Source organism: Delphinapterus leucas, chromosome 13 (assembly GCF_059928025.1).
Source record: "Delphinapterus leucas isolate spDelLeu-1000000601 "Yukka" chromosome 13, BTC_Dleu_Yukka2, whole genome shotgun sequence".
NCBI classification, from domain to species: Eukaryota; Metazoa; Chordata; class Mammalia; order Artiodactyla; family Monodontidae; genus Delphinapterus; species Delphinapterus leucas.
Window position 1 is genome coordinate 49,103,047 of NC_143141.1, and position 26,479 is coordinate 49,129,525.

The window sequence follows — 26,479 nt, forward strand, 5'->3', positions numbered from 1 at the left end:
TCTCTGCAGTCTCCTGAAGTTCTAAAAGTAAATGATTTTACAGGTGTAGAGGAAAGACCTGCTGCTAATAAGGTTTCCAGGCATTCCAGAAGTTCTCTTAAGCTTTTTAAAAACTGTAACAATACACACCGCAATCCTTAAAGCATCAGGGAACCGAAGCTTAGGAAGGAAATTAAAACTTGCAGCGATACAGCATGACAGGCTCAATTCAAGCCAGGGTCGGCCCTTCTCTGGTGGCCGTGCTCTAACTGCACGTGCATGTCAGATTGCATGGTTCAGGATCCTTACACGCTCACCTGGTGCTCCAGGACCTTACACGCAGTGAGAGCCACTGAACAGGAAGCTGACGAGCTTTGGAATGGAGAATCCGCCAGCCATGGAGGAAAGGCTGGAAACCCGCACAATGCATGGGGGGCGCTTTTAAATTCTGCCTGATGCAGACCCTCAGCCACTCCACCAATCTCTTACATATTCCCTCCACACCTTCTACCTCCAAGGATGGAAAAGGGGAAGCCACTTAACGTGAATGGAGCCCCAGCTGTGACCTACCTACCTTTGCTTTTAGAAGGGGCAAATTAAGGGGAAAACAACAGCAGTAAAGGTGGTCCTTCCTCAGAACAAACCCCAAAGCACACCAAAGAAGGCTGGCACACTAGATCAGGGGCGGGTCCACGGCAAATCTGGGCTCCCTGTTTTTATAAAGCTTTGCTGGCACACAGCCACGCCCTTCGCTTTCGGATTGTCCGTGGCTGCTTTATGCTACGATGGCGGAGATGAGTAGTTGTAACGGACTGTATGTCCCACAAAACCAAAACTCTGTACTGTCTGGGCTTCTACAGAAGAAGTCTGCCAACCCCTGCAGTAGATCACTGACGAGCTTCTAAAAGGTAAGAACAAACCTCCTGATATCCTGAAGGCTGATATGTTGAAGAAAACAGACTTCTTCTCTAAGATCTTGAAATGTAAGGGAAAAGACAGATACAATTTGTTTTTCATCGGACAGGCATAAGACTAAGCAGGAAGCTGTGCAGGAATGAGAGTGTGAATTAGTGATTACACTACAGGTCATTACTGTTACATTGTCATCACTTTGCCAGGCAGCTCTTAAACAAAGCCTTCGTGTTAACCGCTTCATAGCGGGGAGGGGAAGAGCGGGCACAGTAAAACGTTAGAGTCTCGTCTTCTCTCTTCTCCGATACATAACTCAGACTCTGGTTGATGGAAAATAATGAGGTATCATTTTGGAAATTATTCCGGAGGGATATGCCAACGTAATTCAAATTCTTGTTGAGAAGGCCTAAAACTTGTAAATGTCTGTGTATGTGTCTGGGTTGTTTATTTTAATCATAAGTACTGTTCCTCCAACAGTGTCTGCAAAATGTGGCACACTGAGAATGTTACGGACTGGTAAGCTCTCCCAGATGGAGTGTTACAACAGTGTGTGTGATACATGTGTGTGCACACGCATGTCCGTTTGATTTGGGCAGTTCTCTGAGGCATGTTTTGCGGAGCCAAGGAATGGAGAGAGATGCTCCGAGAGGCACAGAGACACTACGGAAAGAAGCCCTCCCACCACCGCTGGGCAGCGCCTCACCCACCTGAGTGCCCAGAGCCTGGATGTCGTGCTCAAACGTGGTGTGCATTCTCTGTAAGGTCTCCACTGTGTTCTGATCTCTCCCGAGCTCCTCGGGGAGTTTCTTGTGCTTGTCCTGGATGCGCCCAAAGATCTCCTTGGCATCATGGTAAAACTTGTGCAGTTCATAGGAGGCGGCGAGGATCTGCGTCCTCGTGTCGATGAGCTCCAGGAGGTCAGCCCAGGCTTCGTTGAGCCCGTCCTTCCACTCGGCGATGGTGGCGGCATCCGAGTGTCCAGAGTTGATGAGTTCATCTGCCATGTGATTGACCGTGTCCACGCGCTCCTGCCCAATGTTCCCTGTGTCCCGGGCGAATTCCCGGAATCGTTCTTGTAGCATCTGAAACAGGGGTGCGCACCAAAAAATCAGTGAGACTACTGTGAACACTTTATTTCTTGATCACACGAATGTCCTTTGGAGAGAAATGCCTGACTTAACAGATCTCAGCTCCAAAGCCTCTTTATCAATCAGGCTTCCTCCTTGCTCACTGCCGCCGAGTAAGGCCCGGGCTCCATCTCCTCTGACCGGAGGAGGACAGGGCGCAGCAGAGAAGTTCAACAACCCCCAAGTCGCCCGGTGACCAAAGTGTCAAGTTGAAACGAAACCCCGCCATCTTTGGCTCGAGTCTGGGGCGCGTTCTCTGCTCGCAGACAAGGCGCGCAAGGGGCCTTCCGCAGCCCGCGTGCGCCGCGCGGCCGCCCGGGCCCTGCCCGCGGTACTTGCCGTGACGTGCTCGTAGTCCTGCCCCAGCTCGTGCGACCCTGCGACCACCTCCCTCTCGGCGATCCACTGCTCCAGGTCGTCGACCTCCCGGTTGAGCTGGAACAGCCGGTGCCTCTCGTCCAGCTTGCCCCTCCTCTCCTCGGCCAGGTCCTTGAGGCCCGCATACAGCTTGTCCACCTTGGACTGCCGCATGCTGATGCGCTCACTGTGGGGGGGCGAGACGAGGGGGACATGTTCTTCAGGGAGCCAGTAAATGAGGGGAAATGCCAAGAGATCACGTTTTACAACATTTCTCAAAGGAAACCTCAAGTTAGCCTATTTAGCCTAAAAAATAAAACTCTGAACTTTGACCTCAAGTAATGAAGAGCCAACGTGTAACAAAACACAGTGATTGAGGACAAAGGCCATCCTGGCCGTGACGACGGAGGGAGGGGAGAGAAATCGAAAACACTGCACTGCTGGCTCCATATGTCAGGACTTCCTCTGACATTAGAAGTTAACCCAGGATCCGTTCTCAGGTGCCATGCTGTCGAAGGGACAGATAACATCCCCGTCTGCACACACCTTGACCTTCTCTGGGCTGCATGCTCTTCTCTGCCAGGAGGGCGGGCCCTGCTGCTCCCATTTCCTGGGTCCTGGGGGTGCAGCATCCATCCCCCTCCCTCCAACTTCTCCCAGAATGACAGTCTTCCAGCATGAAAGCAGTCAGACAAGGACTTCTTGATGCCTGTCCTTGGGAGATGAGGAAGGCCACTTTCCTGGGAGTCCTGATCACGAACCCCTGAAGGACACCCTGTACCAACCCAGCCACTGACCTCATCTTCAACTTGCCTCGGTTAATGCACAAAGCCGATTCTTGTCTGTCTGAGCTGTAACAGGCAGTTCCAGAGAAAGCCTAAAATGACTGCCACTGAAGTGAGCGTGTAAGCCTGGTATGTAACATTGCAGGAGTACCACACACTCCTTTTTCTTATTCCCGAGACATTCTCAAGACTCAATGTATAAGAGTTCAGAGGCGGCATCATTTTCTTCTCGGTAGCCCTTTTAATTTACAGGCCCAAGTATCCTTATCTATTGCTCTATTAAAACTAGTAATTACTTTCCTAAACTGGGTGACTTTTTAAACCCAAGGGTAGGTGCTTTTATCACCTGTATATCCATGCAAGTCAATCAGTACTTCTGACGCATGAAACCAATAATCTTCTCTCAATAGGGCTTGGCCAGCAGGAGATAATCAGCCCGCAAGAGTGAGCTCCTGTAATGCAACCGTTCACCCTTCCTGTTCAGCACAGGCCTACTGGGTCTGTTTTAAAAATGCTTCCCAAAGATCTACATTACCAGTTACTCGAACAAGAGGCCCCGACTGGGGAGGAACTGACAAGCCAGTCTCATCTTCACGGAACGGCACTCACCTTTCTGGATGGTTGTCGGCCACCAGGGCCCGGCTGGTCTTGGAGAGCTGATGCACCGTCTCCGCGTAGTCCTCCACGGCTTGTTCCAGAATCTGGTGCTTCTTCAACATGGAGACGGCGCTCTGCTCATCCTGCTTAGAGAGGGGGCCGTCACAACCACAGCCGTCCCCCAGCCCCTTGACCCAAAACCCCCCGGAAGAGGGGCCGGCTGACTGCGTGGTGTGGCAGGAGGAAGACTTGGCAGAAAGAAAAAAAGCCACAGGTGTGATATGGGCGCTGGAATATGGAGCGCTCCACGAGCTTCAATGTGGACTGGACTGTGGGAGCCTCTGAAAGACGGACATGAGGATGACGCAGGGTGACGAGGACCTGCTGAAGTATGAGGTAAAGCCCAGGCAAACCAAGTGTATCCTGGCTGGCTGAAAACCTCTCCACGGTCTAACAGATGTAGATAACAGCATCCTGGTGAGAATACTTTCAAATGCTGCTAGACTGTCTCAAGAAAAAAGCATCTAGTATATACTGTAAAAGGCAGACTTCGGCAAATTTCTATTTAAAAAAGCGGAGGGCATGACGAATCCGGTCTTAACGACAATACCGGGATTCAGACGAGAAAACTCTGCGTCGAGGGGCAAAGAGCCAGGTTCCAGCCACCGGTACGCACCACGCTGCCCCCACGACCAAGGCGACAACGAAACGTTTCACAAGGACGTCGCCCCCAGCGGTGCACAAGCTCAGGCTCTGCGTCTGAGGCTCTCCGGCGGCAGGGCTTGGGGGAGGGGGCTCGGCCTCCCTGCCTCACCTTGGCCTTCTCCTCGGACATCATGTACAGCTCCTGCTCGCTCATCCACGCCTCGGCCTCGGCCGCGTCGAAGTAGTACTGCTGGGCCTTGTGCGCCTCCTCCAGCCGCCGGTGCCGCTTCTCCGTCTCCTCGATGAGGAGGCCCCACAGCTGCTTCAGGTCGGCCAGCCTCTGCCGGATGGCCTCGGCGTTGAGGCTGCTGTCCGTGACGATGTTCTGGCTCCTCTCAAAGATGTCGTCGATGCGGGGCTGGTGGCCCTGGATCTCCTTCTGCAGGGTCTGTGGGAGCAGGGCATACACGCCGGAGGCTCGCTAAGCCGCGGCAGCTCGCTGCGTGCGCCGCGCCTCGGGGGCCGAGGAGAAGCCGCCAGCCCTCAGAGCTCCCCCGCTCACCGCCCTGCCGCGTGGCGCCGACTTACCGGGAGGAGCCAGCCCCCAGCAGACACGCTTACCTGATTTTTCTTTATTAACAGCTGCACGGTCTGGAGGTTGTGGCCGTGATCCGTGGAAGTTGCCAAAGGCATCCTCTCTCCAACCCACAACTGGAAGGAATTGTAAATAGGTGGTCAGGGGCCACTCAAAGAGAACAAATATTTGATGCAAACGAGGGCAGGAGGGGAGAGCAGGGAGGCCAGCGTGAGAGAGGACGTGTGTTCAACCCCACTGGGGGATAAACGACAAGGTCCTGCTGTGCAGCACAGTGAACCATATCCAATATCCTGTGATACAGTGTAATGGAAAAGAATACGGAAAAGGACACAGACACGTATAACTGAGTCACTCTGCCGTACAGCGGAAATCAACACACCGTTATAAACCAACTATACTTTAATGCAATTTAGAAAAAGAAAAAGAATCCCACTGGGAAGGGCGGCCTGGGGAGTCTGCCCTTCTTCTCCGATACGGGGCACGGGCCAGTCTTCCAGACCTTACTTCAGGCTCAATACTGGACTCCCCGTGAGTCCTCATTACTTGTTTTTAAAACTACGGTTCGAGGGGCATTAAACCCTTGAGTTATGTTTAGAAAACCCGACAGAAAAACAGAGTTACATTTTGTGTGGATACACAGAGCAGGGCTGGGATGGCTCAGCCCACTGACATGACCAAGGTGGGTCGGGCCCAGCAGTGAGAACACGGGCACCAGGCTGGCCAGGCAGGGAGGTACTCACGATCTCGTCCTCCACGTCCCTGTTGAACTGATGGATCTCCCTGGAGGCCAGCAGGTTCTGCTTCCTCTCGTTCAGGGGCTCCAGCAGCGCCATGAACTTGGTCTGCACGGTGAGGCGCTTGCTGTCCACCTCGTCCGTGCTCTTCCCCTCCTGGCTCAGGGCCTGCGCCTGGCTCTGGAGCTCTTCGATCTCCTTCTTCCGCACCTCCATCTGATTCTCCAGCATCTGAGGGCGAAGACAGACCCACCTTCACACCCGAGACGAGGGACACACGGAGGGTGTTGTAAAATGTTCCCTTGTGGCACTGGCCAAAATGGAAGACCCAAGAATATTCACTGATACAGTGGAGAGCCCAAGAAATGGTTCCGCATGGCCAGCGAACCAGCAATTAGCGCTCCACTTTGTCAGCTGATCTTTCCAAAAAAAATGCCTAGAAAGATTTTTTTCAACTTGGGCGCAACTGTCAAGTTTACCCAGGAACTTAGGAGGCAAATGACAGGGGAAACAAGAATTAATTATGGGGAAAGGAAAGGACAGCCTTCATCTGCCTGTTCAGAAGCCATAACGACGTTGGAAACCAGCTGAACCCCCAGGAAGGAGTCAGGTCTTCTGCTTCCAGTTCTTTTAGGCCAGAAGGACGGCCAATGTTACCATCTCCTCTTGATTTCTTCAGTCCGAAAGCTGATTATTCTTTTTTAAAACACTGGATAATGGCTAAAAACACCCTAACGGTGTATTTACATGAGGAAAACGAGCAAAAGCAGAAGCAGAGGTCTCTCACTCAGGAAAGACCACCCTGGGAAGCCCACACACTGCCGGCTTAGAGACAAGGGGCTGGCGTCTGAGAATAAACCGACTCTTTTCTCAGGTAGGGGAGGACTCGGCCACACACTACAAACCTGGCCCAGGGAGCTCCTGCCAGGTCCTGCCACCAACCTGCTTGCTCAACCTCACCAGAGCTGCTTCCTCCTCAATTCAGAGTAAATTCATTGGCCCTTAGATGGGCTTTACTGTGATGCAAAAAAAAACCCAAATTTCTTTTATTATTTATCAAGTGCCCTGAACAACTCAGGTAAACTATCACACATCTAGACGTTATACAGTCAAGTATGCAAACACAGTAACTTTCCTTCATGTAAATTGCAGACTAAATGAAATGAATATTTACTCAACTGTTAAGTGGTGATACTATCCATCAACCAAGATGATAATGAAAGAATATTTCCATGCATGGACACCCAACACTGCTACTGTGTCTTTCCAGTTGATTCTGGAAATGTCCCACGATGCTGTCAGAGCCCGCTGTGCTGGGTTAAAATCCCTTCACACACCAAGGGGATGTCTGAGAACACGGTGGGCGAGTTAAGACTATCAGGACCACGGCAGGGAAACAGCCACTTGCCTGTTGCTTTTTCAGCAGGATGTTGACACTGGTGAGGTCTTTGCCATAGTCGTCAGATTGAATCTGACTCTCCAGGCCGTGCAGCCATTTGTCCAGATCTGCACAGCTCTGGGTGAAGAGTTCAGCTCTGTTTGCGTCGAAGAGCCGCTGGGCCTTGGTCTGTGTGGTAGACTCAAGGACTTCCCACATTTTATGTAAACCTGTGAGTTTCTCCTTCACCACGGCTTCCGTCTCTGGCTTTTCTGAAATGAGCTGCATTCCTTCCTGGAAAACACACATACATGCAGTTTGCAGGAGAATAGGTGCCACTGTGAAAAACAAACCTGAGATATTTGATCTGTGAGTTTCTTATTCATTCAACACACACACACGTACGCACGCACGCACGCACAGCCTTTCCACATAGAGTTAACTGCTCAACAAAATTGACAATGGCCTGGCCTACTGTGGTTTTCACAGGCGTGGAGCACCAAGTGATTGCTGGGGCTTAGGGACACTTGATGCCAATAACCTAAAACTCCATCCCCTCCACATCACCCCCAAGAGACCGTAATACATTATTTTAACCGTTAAGAGTTTGAAACAATATAGAGTGTGAAGGAAGAGAAGGGTGGGTGGGGAATGTCACATTCATGTTCTGTTGTGCTGCACAGAACCTCCCTGTGCCAAAGCAGCACATTTTAGATTACTTAAAATACATAATATCTCTAAGTTCCATGGATCCGCTCAGTCTCTGTCACAGTCCAGCACACATAACATGATCAACAGAGTGAGGACGCCGTCCCCAGGGGCTTGCGGTCCATCAGGGGCAGCAGATGAGACACAGGACTGCTCCCGGCCGTGTCACTTCTGTATGTGGTCAGATATGACTCAAATATGCTGGAAAACGTGCTAAATACAAAGGAGCTCACTTCCACCCAGTTCGTTTACTCACCACGGCCACACCGACGGAGCCCCATCAAACACCTTTTAACTCACCTTCTCAATTTTGTCAAGCCATTCTTTGTTGGATGCGAGTTCTGCCATAAAGGCTTGATGTTTTAACCATTTACTGTGCAGATTTCTGGCTTCATCATAAGACATGTCCTGGGCTGTAAGCATCTTTTCATTGATCCAGAGAGACAGCTAGGAAAGAAAAAAGAAATCAGGAAGGTTTCAGAGACTGTAATCACAGTGACATCAGCCTTTCTTCTGCCCGGAAAGAGCCATCATGTCGTACTACACACACTCCACGTTTCCATGTCAACAGACAACCAAACGTTCACTTTACAACTCTGACCCGTCACAGCAGGTATCTCCACCGTACGGACACTGTGCCGGAGCCTTGCTCCCGACTATGTATCTAACATTAAATCCAGGAGTACAAAAGTGCTCCGAGCCAGCTTTCAAACTGCTTGGCACCCTTAACCAGCTTTTTCCCCAAAGGCCTGTGTTTAAAATTCTGCCCTAACCAGGCTAAGTCACAACCTTCTTTCTCCTTCAAAGAGCCGTGCCAGCTATACCGTGTTAAGCATGATTAAGTGTCTTCTACTCTGTTCGGTAATCCTTTTACTTTTAGTTCTTTTATTTAAAAAAACCAAAGCCCCTACTCTTTTATCCCTCCCTTTTCCTTCACAGGCCTATCTATGGGGATGCCAAAAAGCGTAAGTAACTTGCTCACTATAGGCGTAAGGCAGAAACGATGGCCTCTCAATGCTCCCTTCAGGTCTGAGTCACCTGCGCCTTTTCCTCCTCTGTCTGTAAAGAACCTTCCATTCAGACCAAGAAACACTTCACAGGACTTGATTTTGAGGCCCAACATGTCTTGCTTGGATCTGAACTCTAGGAAGCCTCTTCACAGAGCCTGCCAGCCACTGACAGACAGATCTGAGAAGCCTGGGGCAGGAGTCAGCCCAGTCTGGCTCCTGGACACACTTCTCCTGCTGGCTCTCATCCTGATTTGCCTGGCTCCTCAACTGCCTGCCTGTAGTTGGCCACACCAGGGTCCTAATTCCTACCCCATCACAGCACTAACCAGGAAGAGCTTTTGTTTGCCCAGGCGAAAGATAGGCAAACAAACGCAGGATCAGCCTGGAACCAGAAGCAAACGTCTTCAGGGGCTGTGCCCTTCCTCCTAATGTGACCACAAGGAGCCACGCTTACACCAGCTGCTGCCACAACGAATTTGCACCCAAACTGCTTCATGGTCCCATCACCAAAGGTTTAGAAATGGTGCGTAAAACCAACAGAAACGCTTACAGAATCAACAATTCCGAGGCCATTCACTTGCACCCTGGGCTGCTGCTAGGAAAGGCTTCCCCATAAAGTTGCTTCAACAATACAAAGTCTGTTCTTTGAAAACAATGTCAAGGAGGGTGATGCGGGTCATGGGAACACCCCGGCTCTGCACATGGGTGAACCCCCAGGCACCATCCCTACTTTCCTCAGGATACTCACCCACCACACAGGAGGGAGTGGGGTTGAAAGCAAAAGGTCGTGAGATCTTTGATGTCATGCTTTATTAAGGGAAAAAACCCCAGTAAATCTCATAACGCCCCTTGTAAGCAAGGAGCATAGATTTGTTACACAGCAACCGAGACACTAAATTTCCTACTTTAAAAGCATTACCTATTTTCCTTCCAGTTACCTGAGTAACTGGTAAGATCTGAAATGCTATGGCCGTTCAATCTAAGGAGAAAAGAGGTTAAAAGGAAACCAAATGGTAAAACTTCCCCCTGTACTCTGTACACACACACTAAACACAATAAAAGGCATTTATCCGACGTGCAAAGGACATTCACATATTTGCGCTATTCATAAACACCTACCCAAGAGAGATTTTTTAAAAAAGAGCTACATAAAAATCAGAGGCTTATAAACAAATCTGCTCTTTGCTGAACACATCATCCTACAGATAAAGCAGCGTGCAATGCAGCACAATGAAATGGAGCTATGGAACTTGCTAGTTTATCAGCCCTCCATCAGCATTCTGGAATCAGAACCACAGTTATTATTTGTGGGCATTTGCAAAGGTCATTTAAGAATATACTCATTCTCTGCAGAACACAGCACTGTGCAGGTTGGAAAAGGATAGGAAAAAATGCTTCGATCACTGGATTAAGCTCAAAGCAAAGCACTGAACTCGCTATCCCTGTGCCACCACGTCTAGTTATACTGTCCTCCTGGGGAAAAAAAAAAAATCAATCTCAGAAAACAGGAGGTATGGTGGGAGGGAACACAACAGAAAAGCAGTACCTTTTAAATCATTCCTTTTTCAGGATATCACATTAAAATAACGGTACAAAAATTATGATGCTCTTTGTGTCGCTATCTATAACTGGGACTAGGTGGGCCCTGCTCATTCCCACGGCACTGCTGCGATAAATTTCCCCATGCAGGAAGTGTTTCTCGGCGGGTAGCAATGATGGCAGAATTCACAACCCAGCCCCCTCTAGCCTCTAACCCACGAGGAAGGGAGCGTGACAGCGAGACAACCTGGATTCTCCAGACCTTGAACAATACCAACAGCCAGCAATGGTATTAAATCTGACCTCCGGGTGCTCTGTAAAACTCCACCAGCACAATAATAGATAGGTTTTCAAAGGCTGGGCTGGTGCACACACAAGCTCCATTCTCAGAGGTTCTGGCTTAAAAGGGGGTGTATTTTAATGAGGCTGAATGATGGAAAGTTTATAGTCAAAGAATAGTATCTCTTAATAATAATATCACCCCTTTGCTTGTACTGCTACACTGAGGGTTTTGGAGCCCCCAAACCTGACCTAAATTCCGTCACTATGCGGAAACTATATACGCCGATGTGGTACCCCCAGCAGATCCTATGGCTGTACTAACTCTTAATGAGGTTCAAGGAGAGAAAGATAAACAAGGGAGACTTGGCCGAGCAGTCACAAAGAGACCTGCGAATCATCTCTGGGACAACAAAGCCCAGTCAAAACCTTTGTGCATACTTTGAGGGGAAATCGTGCAGGGCTGAGCCCTCTGGGCGTGCCTAACAGTCACTGGTGTGGTTAAGGAGGGAACTCCTTGTAACTAAGGATGCTCATTTGGAACAAGCGTTAACAAAGATCTAAAACTCTACTATTTCCTGTGATTCAACTTGGAAGGACTATCGTTTTATCTGCTTAGTTTTCCCACACATTTCTATTTTCGAATCCACACGTATGTAAATGGAAAATGGGGGCTGGAAATTTCAACTGAGCTTCTCTCAAAGGTTCCTCCGTCCTCTCACTTCCTGCTCACTTCCTGGCATTCTTTTCCCCAAATTTAGTCCAGGTTTCACCACGCTCAGGTCAATGAATTTCATCTCAGTAACTTGTCCTTTAAGCAAGGGTATGGAATCCCACTGATTTCCCCAGCACAACACTTCCAATATGTCTTGAGGTTAAAACAAGTCACTGGTGGTGCTTCAAGGGAAACATCAAGGTACTTCAGGGACCTTCGAGCTGGGGAAGGCACAGCCCAGGCTGCAAACGTCTCCTGACAACTTTCACTCCCTCCAGTGCTGAAGGGCCACTTGGTATTCACTGCAGCACATCATGCAACTCTACGCAGCTAACCTTGGAGCCCATCACTCTTCCCTATGCCTTGTCTGGGGACGCGGATGCCTCTTTAAATGAGCCTCCTATTCAAATAGGTTATTAATGCTCAGGTGTCACCTGGAGAGGCACTCCTGTCCTCGGCCTGTCTGGCTCTAGGCAAACCCCGAGAGACCTAGGTCCATCAGTGTGGCCCTGAAAGGCAACAGACCCTAAGCCACATAGTTGAGGGGCTTTCTTCCCTTCTCAGGGTTTAGCTACTAGAGCATATTTTAAGATTCACAGTAAGACAGCAGTTCAATGGACATGAAGGATCGCTTCTGTCACCGACTCTCTGACTCAGCTGTTATTAGAGCCACATTTCTTTTAACACACAGCTATAAGTTTGCATGTGAGGGATTCGTGATGAGTCCAGTCACATTTTTAGCACATGACCTCGATCCTCTCCCCACCCCTCGAACTCCCCGTCCCCAAGGTCCCTGCAGCTTCATTTGGATATTCTTCATCCCATTTCTGCCTCCAATGGGATTTAAAGTCTAATAAACCAGAGAGGACCGGGTCTCACTGTGGTTCTCTGGCAGACAGTGAAATACGACGATGTGCTCGTAATCTCACCCATGTGAAGTCAGCTAGATGCTCTTTTCCAACTAGCTTGCAGAGAGAGTGCATCTTTCTGGCGAACTTTAGTTTCCCCAGTTTGTTTACGCATGTATCAGGGGAGCATGAAATAGTTTGAGAATCCTCAGATTAATACCACATGCTAAAACTCAAGAGTTTGAAATCAGGATTACTGCTGCTCTTGGCATATCAGACAGACACCTGAGGAGCCTGAAAGATGGATATGTCAAGGTCTTCAGTGAATAAGAAAGTCAGTTTCTATGTTCTTAAATCTTTCTTCTTACCTGGGTAGCCAACTGCAGTTCCTTTTACTTCTTTCCTTCTGTACTATTAAATGTGCGTCATTGTAAATAGTTTAAAATATAATATTAGACGCTTTTAGGTTACAGAATACTTGAGAACATCAGTGTCTTTGACGATGGAAATGTTCTAACATCTGCATTGTTCGTGTGATACGGCAGCCACGAATCACAGGTGGTTGGCTTCTGAGCACTTAAAATACAGCGAGTATGATGGAGGAACTACACTCTTAATTTCATTTGATTTAAAATGAGACAGCCGCATGTAGCTAGTGTCTACTGCACTGGACAGCACAGTTCTAGCCTACAATTTTCTAGATCGTAATAATCTGGTTACTCTAAGTGGTAGCTTGTAGGCTGGAGAACTGACACTGCCCCACCTGCAAATTATATACGCGATAAGGATTTCTGGCCTCAGTTAGTTTTATAATTCCAAGGGCTCTTATGCCAAATGCTCGGCTGCTCTCGCGAGAAGAGAGGAAAGGAGGAGTTAAAAGGAGACGCACCTCTTGACAATCTTGCAGGAATTTCTGAAGATCCCTGTTGTCCTTCAGTCTCATGAGAAGCTCACTGGCTGCCTCACGATTCTTCCTGTGTCTGTTACAAAGAAAACAAAAATAATTTTAAAAAGAGGAGGTAGGGAATCTGGAAATGCAGAATTTACAACCCAGCTTCTTTCCTGGGTCTCAATATACGCTGAAAACAGTTCACTAACAGTTCTCAATCATGTCAAGGAGACAAGATAACCCGACCCAGAGAGTTTAGCACCCTCCAAATGAGTAAGTCATGGTAAAAGAGACCATCACACCTGTCCCAGCCACACAACAGGCCAGGATGCAGGCAAAAGAGCTTCATAAATCTGGGGTTAGGGGAGAAAAACCCTGAGCATGTGCTGAGTGAGGGCCTCCATTTTAGGAACTATGTGAGAATATGAAATTGATCTTTAAGAAACTCATACCTGGGTGACAGGCCATGTACATGGCTAAGAAAATGCATAAAACCATGTAACTGGCTTAAAGGAACCTTCCCTGATGACGAGATTCTCGTCAGGAGAAAAACTCACCCAAATCAACAATAAACCAAGAATGAGAATTTTCAGACCTGTGACATCACACATCTAACTCAATCCCACTCTTCATTAACAGATAAGGCTCACCAAGGTTTTAAAGAAGTTAAAGCACAAAACCGTAACCGAAAAACTTAAAAGAACTGGAAGGAGCTGCTGAGCTTGGGGAATGACAAGGCACGTGGATGCTGGGCACAGGGCTTTCTGGCACACGCCGTGGAGGTGCCAGAGCTCCCCTGCGTGCCTCCTTTACGCGCCCAGGGGCTTCTCCACCAGACTGTGAAGAAGAGCCATGTGAATGCCGTGAGTGCCACGGAAAGGGCTACCTCCACGTGGTCCTACTGCCATGGGGCAGAGCCGTACCACACTGAGCATCGAGAAGCATCGCCATAACACAGCTCCCCCATCTTCCCAAGGAACCCAAGCGCCAGCCAGCCAAAGCGAAGGGTGCGAAGAAGGGCAAAGGAAGAGTGCAAATGGGGAGGTTTGGTTTTTCATTCCAATTCCCAAAGCGATTTCTTGCTGCAGTGCCTGGGCAAGGTCTCTCGACCAGCCCTCCCTGCCCCCATGGCAGGGAGGGAGAACACGACCTCTGATTCTCTACAACACCAAGAAAGGGCAGCTCAGGGAGCACCTCATGCCAACTGGCTTTTAAAGAACCTTCTTCAAGAGCAAGAAAGACCTTACAGTGAAGCATGTGTCACACGGGCCTGCAGTGGCTGCTGGCAACAAGGGACAGTGACAGCACTGTAGCTACCATCTTGCCTGGGGACCAAAGGGAAATGCCCTCTGTTCCTACGGGTACTGGCGACTACAGAACACAGCAATAGCATGAATGGAAATAATACCGTCAGGTATCATTGTTTATTATAATAGGTTTATACCACTTAGGCAAGATACAAGAATAGAAAAGTACTTCTCATATAATGCTAAATGAAGAGAGTTTATGCACAGCCAATGATACAAAACTCCAAGGCACAAACTGGAAAAGCAAAAACTAAAATGGCATGTGCTGAGGGTGAGATTAAAAAGTAGTAGTTTCCACCTCCCCTCCGAATTTTTAACATTGTGGCTTTTATAATAAAAAATAAAAGGCCAAAGCCCCTTCACTTCATTGCTATCCTTTCTCAAAGATCAAAAATTTAAAAAAAAATGTTTTTTAAAGATTCTTAGTGATCTCGGACTAAAGGAATTAGTCATCTAAAAATGTGGGTGGGGAAGGAATGTCAAGAAAAGTTCTTCAAGTTCCCAACCCTCAAATTCCAGTCACTATTTGTAGGGGGGGGGGTTTAAGAGAAAGACAGCAAATAAAGCAAACCTTCAGGAGGAAGGTAATTTGAGTTGGAGTTAAGTCACAAAATGCAAGAGTCCTGCCTTTAGCCAAAGGCCTTGAATATAAGTTCCTGTTCCCTTCCCCGGCGTCACACAAAAATGCTACGATGGCAAGGAGTAAACAGAGACACGGACAGTTAAACCAGGACATGCGACTTTGAAGCTCGTAGAAATAATAGGAGTAAAAATAACTTCAAACACTGGGAAAATTTACTAAGAGAGAAATACCACCGGACGGAATCTTGAATGTCTCTCTTACATAACCAAGACTCACACGTGCCCAGTGGACTTCTGCCTGGACAATTGTCCTCTTTTGGCGGGTGCATGAAGGAGGGAAAGGCCAAATGGCGATTTAAGGCCTCAGGTCCAAACAACACATGAGGACGGCCTCTGAGTGATGTGCTCTGCGGGACGAAAAACAGCTACACGGGCAGCTGAGGTGGTTGCTGCTTCAGAAGGCCCTCGAGAGAAGTGAGCACGGCTTAACTGTGCACTAGTGGTCACCAATGGTATTCACGGGAAGCGAAACTTGGGAAGGTCTTTCAAGGGGTGATCGTGGATTTAATTATAGGGAAGGACCTTCTTAAACTTGGCCGTAGCTTCCCACACTCCTAAGAGCGCTCTTTGGGGCAAGGTTAAATGTCTTGCTTTCTTTCCATCTCTCACCACCTACCCCTATAATGAGACTCAAAAGCTCCTCACCACATGAGGCAGATACTGGGCTTAACTGTGGTTCTTACGGAAAATAAAGAACCACAGGTACCTAAGTAAAGTGGGTTGGTGATTTTTAAGCTTTTTTTCCCACGTGAGATCAGGTCCGGCTTTATGAAACTGGACACTTTTCCTTTTCTCCCAGGACTGCACTGGGGCTGGAATTTCCCTCTGAGCCAGGAAGCTCACCCGTTCACACCCCCCTGAGCAGGCTTGGACAGCAGGCTCCTTTCCACCCAGTCACAAGCCCTTTAAAGGCCACTCATGCCCCACCCACATCTGTTAAAGAGTCAGCGTCTCTGTTCTGGTACTTCTTCCTCTCAACAAACTCCAGTGGTAATCAACGAGATTTCCAGAACATAAGCAGGTTATGATGATTTTGCTTTCCACAAAAATAGCTTCACGGGAGCGTCAGAATGTTTCTGGACGGGGATCAGATCCGAAGAGTTAGATATTTACTTAGCATGTGCCCTGACACCACCTGGAACTCAGATTTGTCTATTTTTTTAATAACAGACCAGTGTCCTCTAGGGTCAAGTTTCAGATCTTGAGGCCTCTGGGGATATTAAAGTGAAACCAGAATTCGGTTAACACGTGCTGAGGAAAACAAGAAAATGTAGTCCTCCTGAGGGCAGATCACCGGAAAGCCCCATCCCCCTTCCATCTCTCTTACGCTTAGAGGATAGCAGGGAATCTTCTTACCAATGCTTTTTTAACAACAGAAATCCCCAGGAGGCCTTGGAACCCCACGGGCCCAGGCTCTCAGTCAAGGACAAAAGGAAGGTTAAGCCGCACTTGAGAGCTGCTGAAGCATTCCCTCACATCCAGGAGCCTCCGGTCTTGACAGAGTCACCTGCTTCCAACAAGCCCTTGCAGCTGCAGCATCAGGGGACGGATAAACACACTGAGGAAGCTGCCAGGCAGCTGCACGCCTGCCTGAACACAAGTGTCCCCAGTGGCCCGGCCTGCCTTCAGGAAACCAGCTGTGTGCACCTAACATGGAAGAACATGGTGTATCATGTTTACAAAACAACATGAGATTTAGCATTAAGAGAAAAGAAATTCCTTCTCCTCCAGCTTAAGCCTGTCTTGCCCAATCCTTGTTTCTCACACTCATTGAAGAAGGGCTTGGTGGAGGGATTTTTTTCTTTTTCTTTTTTGTAGCTGTTTTAAAAGCAACAGATACAAAATTATAATTAATATACCTTACATCCTATTCCATAGTGCCACCCTGAGAGCATACGGTTTAGGATCCGAATCAGTGCAAAGCACAGACTGGTTAAAGGCAGGAGCCCAATCTTTACAGGGCAAGAGCAATTCCCCTCTCCACTGCACACTGTAAAACGTTCATCTGGCCCAGGGTCCCAGGAGACCCTCTCAGACATGGTAAGAAGGTAAGTAAGGAAACGCTCTCAGCAAGAAGTTCTTCCTCTTCACTGCACCTGAAGGCCGGAGAACCCTGGAGGAAGAGGCTGTTTCTCGGTGACATCAGTCTCACAACGAGCCCTTAGATCTGGCCCAGGGCTCCCTGGCACCGGGGAAGATCAGCTGCAGCAGAGGCTCGTGACTGACCCAGGTGGGCCACACCCAGAGAGAAGCAGCCAGTCCAGAACCAAGCCAGATCTGCCCAGACCTCCTACTTCAGTAATAACCAAGGCAGGGTTAAGAGGCAGGCGTGAGGGTCTAACAGAGAACACTGGGCAGGGAGAAAAATCTTTTGCAACGGCAAATAAATAAATAAATAAATATACAACAAGAGCATCTCATCTTGGAGAGGCCCTGGCAGAAAAGGAGGAAAAGCCTTTTTTCTTATTATGAAAAAGATCCTATTACAGCATCACCCAAGCCAATTTTCTAAGAAAGGCCTGATGGTGTTCACTTTTGCCTCTGCCAGGTACTCAGGACAAGCCAACTTTGCCCTTCCTCCCTGTCCCCTCCTGAAAGGCCTCAGAGGAGTCTTGTGTGGATGAAGGTGAATGTGGGCTTGGCTGGGGAAGCGTCTGGCTTTCGGGGTCCCACTGGGTGACACGCTACGTGTCACCCCTCACAGGGCAAGGCTCACACCCCACCGCTACTCAGCACTCTGGCTCTCCTAAGTCTTTGGTTAAGAATTAGTCTGGCGTCTCAGGCTTTCTTTCTTTTGTAGGTTAAATTTTGCTAGGTGCCCACGTCCTGCCCACTGGGGGAATTTATACCCACAGCCCCAAAGACGTTGGCCAGTGACTCAGATGCTTGACAGCCCCAGGGTGTATGACTCCCTTGAGAACCTCAGGACGCCTCACCTGTCATCGATAGAGTCCACCTTCTCCTGGATGCGGTCCGAACTGATGTTCCCATCGCTCACCAGCCTCCGGCCCGTCTCCACGACCGCATTGATCTTCTCCTCGTTGGCGTCCATGGTGGTCATGAAGTCCTCTTGTTTTTTAATAGCTGCTTCAGCTCCTTCCAAGGTGGTGGGCATTTCAGTATGGGCCAAAACATACTCCTTATTTAAAAAGGGAAAAACAAAATTAGAGCAGGATGAGAAATCATGAAATACAACTTGCTTTCAGAACAACAACAAAAAAGCACTCTTTCCTACATTCTGCATTTCCACGCAACATACTTTGCAACAATTGCTTCGTCACACTTATATGAAATTATCTATGGAGTCAGTTAACACAAAAAGTTGGGCGGAGGAAAAAAATCCCAGTGGAACACCGCAAGTGACTAAATTTCCCTAAGTGGTTAAATGCTCTTATTTTTTTCCCGAAGAGTGAGGGAAGTGAACAAAGGTCTGTGCATCAGCCACAAGGGTCCACTCATGTGCCCATAAGGTGAGAGCAGCAGACCGTTCAAACCCAATCTTTTGAGAAGGATTATCAACCACAATGTTGGCGACCATCCTTAGCTCTTTCTCTTTCTCTAATCACTGCCCTTGGGTCATTGGGTCAAGTCCCTGACCTTTCTAGAGCAACGAAGACAGAACCATTCAGAAAAAAAAAAGAAAGAAAGAAAGAAAGAAAGAAAAGAAAAAATCCCCTAAAATACTGGGTTGGCCAAAAAGTTCGTTTGGATTTTTCCGTAATCTTACGGAAAAACCCGAACGAACTTTTTGGCCAACCCAATACTTTTTAGATTGAATTAACACCTCTCAGAATGTCGCTAATTTAATGAACTACTATGAGGACATACGTACTATGAACACACTAAGAGGTCATCGACCGTCACTGCAGTGGAACTGTACCTGCAAGGCAAGATAGCCCCTGTGGAAATCTTCAGCTCTATCCCCTACTAGGCTGTGATGGGTTTCAGTGCCTTAGATGTCAGGAAAAAACAAATGTCTTTCCATTATTCTTCTCACTTCCCACAGGTGAGGTTTAAACCAGCAGCCCTGGCAGAAGTGCCTCCAAAGGCAGCCAGGGCCTGCTCCGACAGGAAGGAAGCCAAGGCAAGGAGGGACGTTACCTGGTTGTTCAGGAAGGCTTCGGCCTGCTTCGTGTCCCGCAGGAACTGCTGGTAGGCGTGGGACTGGGAGAGAAGGTTCTGCCTGTTCTCCCACATCTTGTGGAGCTCATTCCACCCAGTGTCCAGGGCCTGCAGCCGCTGCCGCAAGAACATGTACTGGGCGTCGGTCTGGCCCTGGGTGACCATCTCGCCCATGTCCCTCATCTTCTGGTAGTCCTCCTCATAGTTGTCGATCTCGTTTTTGATGTTCTCGTGCTGCGTGAGGAGCTTCTCAGCCTCGGTCAGGGTGTTGGGCATGTCCTCCGAGGCGATGGCCGTCTGGGTCCTGGAGAGCCAGGACTGGAAGTCGTCCAGGTCCCGCAGGAACTGCTGCAGCTTGCTGGCCTCTCCCAAGGAGGCCTCGCGGTTCTTCAGCGTGGTCTTCATCTCCTCCCACACGTCGCTGATCTCGGCCAGCCGAGACAGGATGGCCTGGGCCTGGTCGGGGTGCTCGGACTCCAGCTTCTCGGCCTCCTTCTGCAGGTCGCTCAGCTTTGCCTCGATGGCCACCAGGTCCCGCTCCATGCCGGTCAGCTTGCGCTGCAGGGCCATGACTCCTGCCAGGTCGTTGCCCAGGTCCTGGGTGGATTCAATGACCTTGGTCTTTTCCCGAATCCAGGACTTGGTTTCGTTGCACTCGAGGTGGTAGTTCTGGATGCTCAGGGCGGAGAGGAGAGCGTCCTTCTTCCGGTCCACCAGCTCCCTGAACTGACTCCACCTGTGGGTGCAGGGGCGGAGGAGAGAGCAGAGTGGGAGAGAGGCCGGAAGCTCACGGCTGGACAAGGAAATTAACAGTGACGGTCGAAGCTGCGACTCCCCCTCCAACTTTGCTTTGACTACATGCGTTTTGGAAAATCATCTCCCTCAGTATGTGGACACCTAATATCACCATTGAAACAGGTCAGAGACGCACTATAATCGGGAAAGAGCCTGACAAGAGGGGGGACTTGTCAAAGGAGCTGCAAAGTCAGCAGTGACAACACACCCGTCCCCCAAAGAGTCACTTAATTCATGTCTGCGATGCACATTTTACTCATCTCAGAGCAGCACCTAATGAACGTTTCCCACACCCAAAGGCCTCAGAACCAAGGCCAGCTTGCCACCAGGACCTACTCAAATGTATTTATCCAACAGAAAGATAAGACCAGGACAAAGGTCCACCTTGATAATCAGGACTTTCGTCCACCAATTACGTCTCAAACATGCTAAAACCCTGTTCCAGAAATCATCTTAAAGACGCAGGAAAGGTGCCGCCTTACGCCGTGATCCACCAGGCTGGGCACAGGTCTCACACCCAGGCCCTCGCTTCCCACATCAGGAGGGGCTGCCCCAAATGATGTCGCTCTCTCCGCCGCACCCCCCCCCCCCCGCCCGCCTCTTTCTCAGCGACACTTCTTGAAAAACCAGGGTGTGTCGAAAGGCAGATGCCGACGTCAGCGCCACGATGTCAGTGACCCTGTGCAGGAAATTCCTGACCGCAAGGCTCAGCAGGCGACCTCGCCATCCCGGCCTGGCTCACAGGGAGCTGGCCCGCCCCTGTCTCACGCTTACCTCGTGTTGAGCTTGTCCTGCTGGGCCTTGATCTCCTTCTCACTCGGGTGGCCGCTGTGCATCAGCTGCCGAGCGATCTGGTTCACCACCGCCACCCGGGAAGCCTGGTTGTTCATCTCTGGCTCTAGGCTCTCGAATCTGCAAAGGCAATTCAACAGGGAGGTCACCTGCTCGGTCACCTCGGCTGCGAGGGGCGGGAGGGCCAGTGTCCCCGCGGCACCCACTCACCTGTGCTGGATGACCTCCAGGTCCTCCAGCTTCTCTGGGATCTGCATGTTGTCGAGCCACTGCTCCTTCTCGTCGATCCAGAGCTCGCAGGCGCCGGCCTCGCTGAACATCTTGTACAGGGCCAGGGTGTCCTGCAGCGCCTGCTTCCGCAGCCGCGTCAGCTCGGCCACCTCCTTGTAGCGCTCCTCGATGCCCGCCAGTCGGCCCTGCACGTCGGGAGACTCGGCATGCTCCTGGGGGAGGGCGCCGGCCTGCTCGTGCAGCGAGTCGATGGTGGGCCGGTAGTTGGCGATCTCCTCTGCCACGTCCTTGTGCTTCTTGACCAGGGACTGGGTGGAGTACTCGTCGTGGCCCACGTCGTTGCTGGAGACGATCTTGAGGATGTCCAGCATCCAGGCGTCGATGTCATCGGCGTCCGCCTGGAACTGATGCAGCAGCGAGGCCTCCTCCAGGCGCTTCTTGCGGATGGCCGAGAGCTGCTCCAGGTGGGCCCACTGCTCACGAATGTAGGCGATCCGCTCCCGGATCTTCTCCGACCCGAAGTGCTCCTCGGCGATCATGTCTTCGCCCTCCTTGATGGCCTGCTCGAAGTGGCCACTGCGGCCGCTCATCTCGTCCTCGAACGCCCGGTGCTTGCTGAGCAGCCGCACGACGCTGGTGAGGTCCTTTCCATAGTCGTCGGAGGACAGGATCTTCTCCTTCTCCCGGATCCAGCCTTCCTCCTCGGCCATCTCCCAGAAGAACTTCCAGAGGCGACGGGACTCTTCCAGGCGGGCCCGGCGCTCGGCCGCCAGCTGGCAAAGCTCTTGATAACAGAACTCCATGTGGGCCACGCGGTCTCGGATCACCTGCGGGTCGCAGGGCTTGTAACCTGTTTAACGCCAAGGCGGGCACGTGGGTGTGAGAGCGGCAGCACAGGCTCCTGCGCGTTTGCAGGCAGTCGGCTACACCCCCGTTCTCCCTCCTAGATCACCAGTTTACGCTAAGTGCAGGGCCCCGTTATGGGGCTACAGAGCACCTTCTAGGACCTTGACTGGATGAGGAGGGAGAGGCAAGGATAACTGGTACCTTTTTTTTTTTTTTTTTTTTTGCCCCAAGCATTATTTTTTTTGATCACTTGGGAACGAAAAATAGCAGGTAAATTGTAAGAAAGAAGGCAGCTGCATTTAATTGTTTCTAAAACAGAACAAAACCAAATCCTTCCAAACATCCTTTAAACAAAGATATGCACAGCCAGGTGTGAAAGCCATGAGGTGTCTGAGAGACACACCAGGCTATCGGTGTGCAGAGTGTGGTCTGGCAGATTTCAGTGGCCAACATCAAGCCACTAAAAACCAAGCAGCACTCAAGTACAGAAGGAAAAGACAGGTCCATTTCAGAACGGCAAGACAGAGTTAAAAAGTAATGGAAGGCCACCCTACTGCATCTCATTATACCCACGACACGGCCCACTGGGAACCCACAATAGCAAAGTAACTTTAAAGGTCCCACTGCCACACATAACCCATCTACGTCTCTGGAGATGGACTTCTGGTGACGAGGGGGTAACGTCTGGAACGGTCTGTCTTTACCTTCCCCGTCTGTTGCAAACTTCTGGGCGGAGGCATTGACACCTCTCACCCGCTCTGCCTGGATGCCAATGTCCGCTTCAACCAGGGCGTGCTTCTGTAACAGGTCTTCCACGCCGAGCAAGTGTTTGCCATAGTCTTGAGACAATAATAGCACCTGCGCGCAAGAGGCAACAAAAAAGACATCCATGAATACAACCTTGATGTCAGCGTCTCATAATCTTTGGACGGCATGGGAGCCACCAACCAAGCTGCACCCTCCCTCCAGCCGGCCATCCTCCCCATACCTTTAGGGGAAGATGATGGCATGCAAACCAGAGCAAAACAAACCCAAAAGACTGTAGCAGGAGAGACGTTATAAACTAATGACTATCTACCTTGGAATAAGAAGTCAAACCTATACTAAAAAGTAAAGAACAGAAAAAAGAAAAAAAAAAAAAAGGAAGAGAGGAGAAACCAGTATGAAATATAAACTGAGTCTCCAAGAAGGAAGTGCCTACAATAACAACCATTCAAGAAGATAAGATAAAGGTAACAGAGCTGTTTCATGTCAAAGTTTAAAGAAGTCTCCTAGAAGTTGCTGACCCCTTAATTGGATGCTCTCCTCACCTGCGAGCTCATTGGTACACCTCTGCAATACTTACACAATTCACGGGAGAAACACCTAGTTGAAAAGCTTACAAACTACATCTCTAACCAAATAAGAACAGGGTCAGGTGACTGTCATGCTTAGGAGGTCCCGAGCAACATCTCTGGTTTAAGTTTGGACCCACTAATATTTTCTTTCATTTTTTCCATCAGCCCAATTTGGGGCTCTCATCACACATCCTCTCCAGATGGAATTTCTACTTCATTCTTACTTATGAGGAAGTCTCTGGCCCAATCGGAATTATAAAGTGCATGACGAATTCTAAAATGAAAAGCACATCTCTGCTAGATTTTATGAACATTTCTATTTTAAGAGCTCAAGGCAGACCATACGTGAGAACATCATAAACCTGGGACAATAAGAGGGGAAACTCATGGTATGAAGTGACCTTGCTCCCCCTGCCAGGAACAGCTCAAGGGGTAAGCAAAAGACAAGGGCTTACATCCCAGGAAGGAAATCCCTCGCATGAGGTCAAGGTGGAGAACACAGCATGTTGAGATAAAGGAGGCTTCACGGTACGGCCTGAAATCGGCCCTGTTCTGTCCTAGCTATGTGGCTAAAGGCCTGCCAGCTGGAGAACTGCTTGACACAGATGAGCTGTCATCAGAGGCTTGCATCAGAGGACACGGACAGGCACAGGACTACGGCACAACGGCAGGTCTCTTCCTGGGTTGGGGGGAAGCTGGGAACACCATGCCCAGAGCTGTCAGTAAAGGAAGGGGAGGCACAAATCGGCACTGGCAGCCCTCTCCAACCAGCACGCCGTCCTGTGATACACACACATATCTTGCACTTAATTCTCGCTATAACCGGACGAGGTAGATGAGGCAGGTGGTAAGTAAGCTCTCCGCTTACAGGTGAAGGAAGGAGGCTCAAGGAGATCGGGAAGCTCCGGCGCTCACCATCTGAACGCTGGCTGCCTGGTTCCCGGGATGCGCTCTGTTCACACTGCCTACTACTCTTCCGTACCACCCGCCTGGCCTCTCCCCAAAGCAGAGCCACTCACACATAGACCAACGAGGTAGCCCCAACTCTAAAAAGTTAAAACCACAGAAGACCACAACTGGATTGACCCCCTACCATGGGATATACCTAAATTAGACCTGAGTCACAGCAGCAGCAGCCCTCCAGCTATGGCATTGACCTTTGTCACAACTTCTTCTCACTTCACGTCTCATTTAACTTGTGAGCTAACAACCTTCCCGTGGGTGACATGGCCCTTCTCTGGCTATAAGTGGGCGAATCAGACCAGGGGCATGGCTGTGTGTTGGGGGGTTAGTGGGCGGGTCCCAGACGAGAGAGGCCTGACTGGATGGGCTCGGGCCTCCATGCAGGCACGTTTTACCTTCATTTCATCCATCCAGTCCATAATGTAGAGCATTTCCTGGAATATCTTCTGCAGCCCCAGGTTCATCTCGAGGCGCTGCCGCCGGGCCCTGAGCAGCTCCAGCAGGTACTCCCAGAGCCGGATGACGTTGTCCTTCCTCGCCGCGATGCGCTTGATGTCGTGGTAGTTCTCCGCTTCCAGCTCCCTGGCCACGGCCACCACGGCCTGCACGCGCTCCTCGTACGCGGCAATGTCCGTCTCAATGGCCTCATGCTTTTTCGTGGCAGCCTCGACCGCGGGAAGGTCAAATCCAAAGTTGTCCTAAGAGAAAAGGGAACGAAAAGAAAAGAAGCACAAAATTCAAAAGCCATCCAATTTGGAACAAAGAAACAGAAAACGGAGGTGGATTCCTGGGCACACCCCTTAATCTTTGAGCGGGGGGTCCCAAAGCCAAACGCCGACTCCCGAGTCCCGACCCCCGCTGGTCTCCGCCTTCCTGAGGGCCCTTAGAACTGTGCTTGGGCTCAAATGCTGTCCCCAAAGCAAACCAGCAACTTCTCACTTTACAGAGGGGTGCAGCACATAGGTAGCACCCGACTTACGAGACTGGAGCAGGAGATGGCTTTGGTTAAGCCAAGTAGAAAAGAAGCCACTTACTTATTTCACGGCCAGTCTAGCTGCCTTGAAGGCCAAAGACTGGGAGAAAGAGAGAAATTTTTAAATATGAACGGTTCACACACACTCACTGGCTCTAAACAAACTCTGTTTGAGCTACTTCCAGATCTATAAAAAGTTAGGTAAATAGAAGAGAAAATATATTAGAAATTATAAACATCCTCTTCATGGGAAGTGGGTGAGATGACTTGACAGCTGCTTCAGGATACTGGATGTTGACCAACAGCTGTCCTAGGGCCCCTGAGTATGGTCTAGGTTCTAGCGGACCCTGGGAGCAGTTTTCTTGAACACTGTTCTAGAGCAGTACCTGGGACACCAGACGCTGGTTCTCGCTCAGCCAGGTCTCCCTCATAGCTGCCTTGCGGTCAAATCTGCGGGCGAGCTGTTCCAGTTTCTCCTGTCTTATGAGCTCGTTCCGCAGGGCCAGTTCTCGCTCATGTTCCGCTTTTTCCAGTCTTTCCCAGGCCTACAGAAATGAAAGAGAACAGTTTCCTGCTACGTTCAAGGAACAATCCTAGGCTGCAGTTAACAGCCAGTGCTTCTCAAAAAGACGTGAGAACTTAAAAGGGAAATCCCATTCCCAACCTCACGGACTCTTAAGCCTTGGGGAAAAAATCATTTTCTCTCAGTTGAGCCCCATGGGAACACTCTCCCCTATTTAAATCTAAAGATCCTATGTCACATCTGGGAAACAAAAGAGTGTAGATATGGAGCAATGTAACTAAGTTACAAAGCCCTTAACTTTAACTGAGAGGAAGCAAAGTATCTTCAACTGCTCTGATGTAAAAAAGATAAATGACATCTTCTAAGAAATCCTATTATGAATCTCTCATTCACCCCACTCTGAAGTAACTTTTTTTTTTTTTTTTTGCGGTACGCGGGCCTCTCACTATTGTGGCCTCTCCCGTTGCGGAGCACAGGCTCCAGACGCACAGGCTCAGCGGCCATGGCTCACGGGCCCAGCCGCTCCGCGGCATGTGGGATCCTCCCGGATTGGGGCACGATCCCGTGTCCCCTGCATCGGCAGGTGGACTCTCAACCACTGCGCCACCAGGGAAGCCCTGAAGTCACTTATTTTTAATTCACATATCGGAGTATTTTTTTCCAAAATACTCACCAATTAATAAATTCATTCCTATGAAATACATCTTACTTCACATTAAAAAAAAATTCCACTTAAAAGAATCTAAATGTGTACAACTGACCACAGTTCTAGATTTTTCAGATGTCTGCTTGGAAATAATGCCCACCATGAAATTCTGTAATTGCAGATGTAACAGGCATGGAAACAA

General features: G+C 49.7%; 1 protein-coding gene across 7 annotated transcripts in view; it reads right to left on the reverse strand.

Moving 5' to 3' along the window:
- The window catches only part of SPTBN1 (spectrin beta, non-erythrocytic 1), a 196,002-nt gene that overhangs the window by 18,529 nt on the left and 150,994 nt on the right, over window positions 1-26,479 (reverse strand). For all 7 annotated transcript variants that reach the window (XM_022597341.3, XM_022597343.3, XM_022597342.3 and 4 more), the window contains 16 exons: window positions 25,495-25,653; window positions 24,531-24,833; window positions 22,540-22,693; window positions 20,969-21,839; window positions 20,741-20,878; window positions 19,151-19,907; window positions 17,986-18,188; window positions 13,101-13,191; window positions 8,121-8,267; window positions 7,143-7,406; window positions 5,741-5,965; window positions 5,024-5,113; window positions 4,572-4,850; window positions 3,770-3,900; window positions 2,358-2,562; window positions 1,599-1,973 (listed from right to left, as the gene is read on the reverse strand). In XM_022597341.3, the coding sequence (XP_022453049.1) occupies window positions 1,599-1,973; window positions 2,358-2,562; window positions 3,770-3,900; window positions 4,572-4,850; window positions 5,024-5,113; window positions 5,741-5,965; window positions 7,143-7,406; window positions 8,121-8,267; window positions 13,101-13,191; window positions 17,986-18,188; window positions 19,151-19,907; window positions 20,741-20,878; window positions 20,969-21,839; window positions 22,540-22,693; window positions 24,531-24,833; window positions 25,495-25,653 (4,392 nt within the window). The remainder of the gene's footprint in view (window positions 1-1,598; window positions 1,974-2,357; window positions 2,563-3,769; window positions 3,901-4,571; window positions 4,851-5,023; window positions 5,114-5,740; window positions 5,966-7,142; window positions 7,407-8,120; window positions 8,268-13,100; window positions 13,192-17,985; window positions 18,189-19,150; window positions 19,908-20,740; window positions 20,879-20,968; window positions 21,840-22,539; window positions 22,694-24,530; window positions 24,834-25,494; window positions 25,654-26,479) is intronic.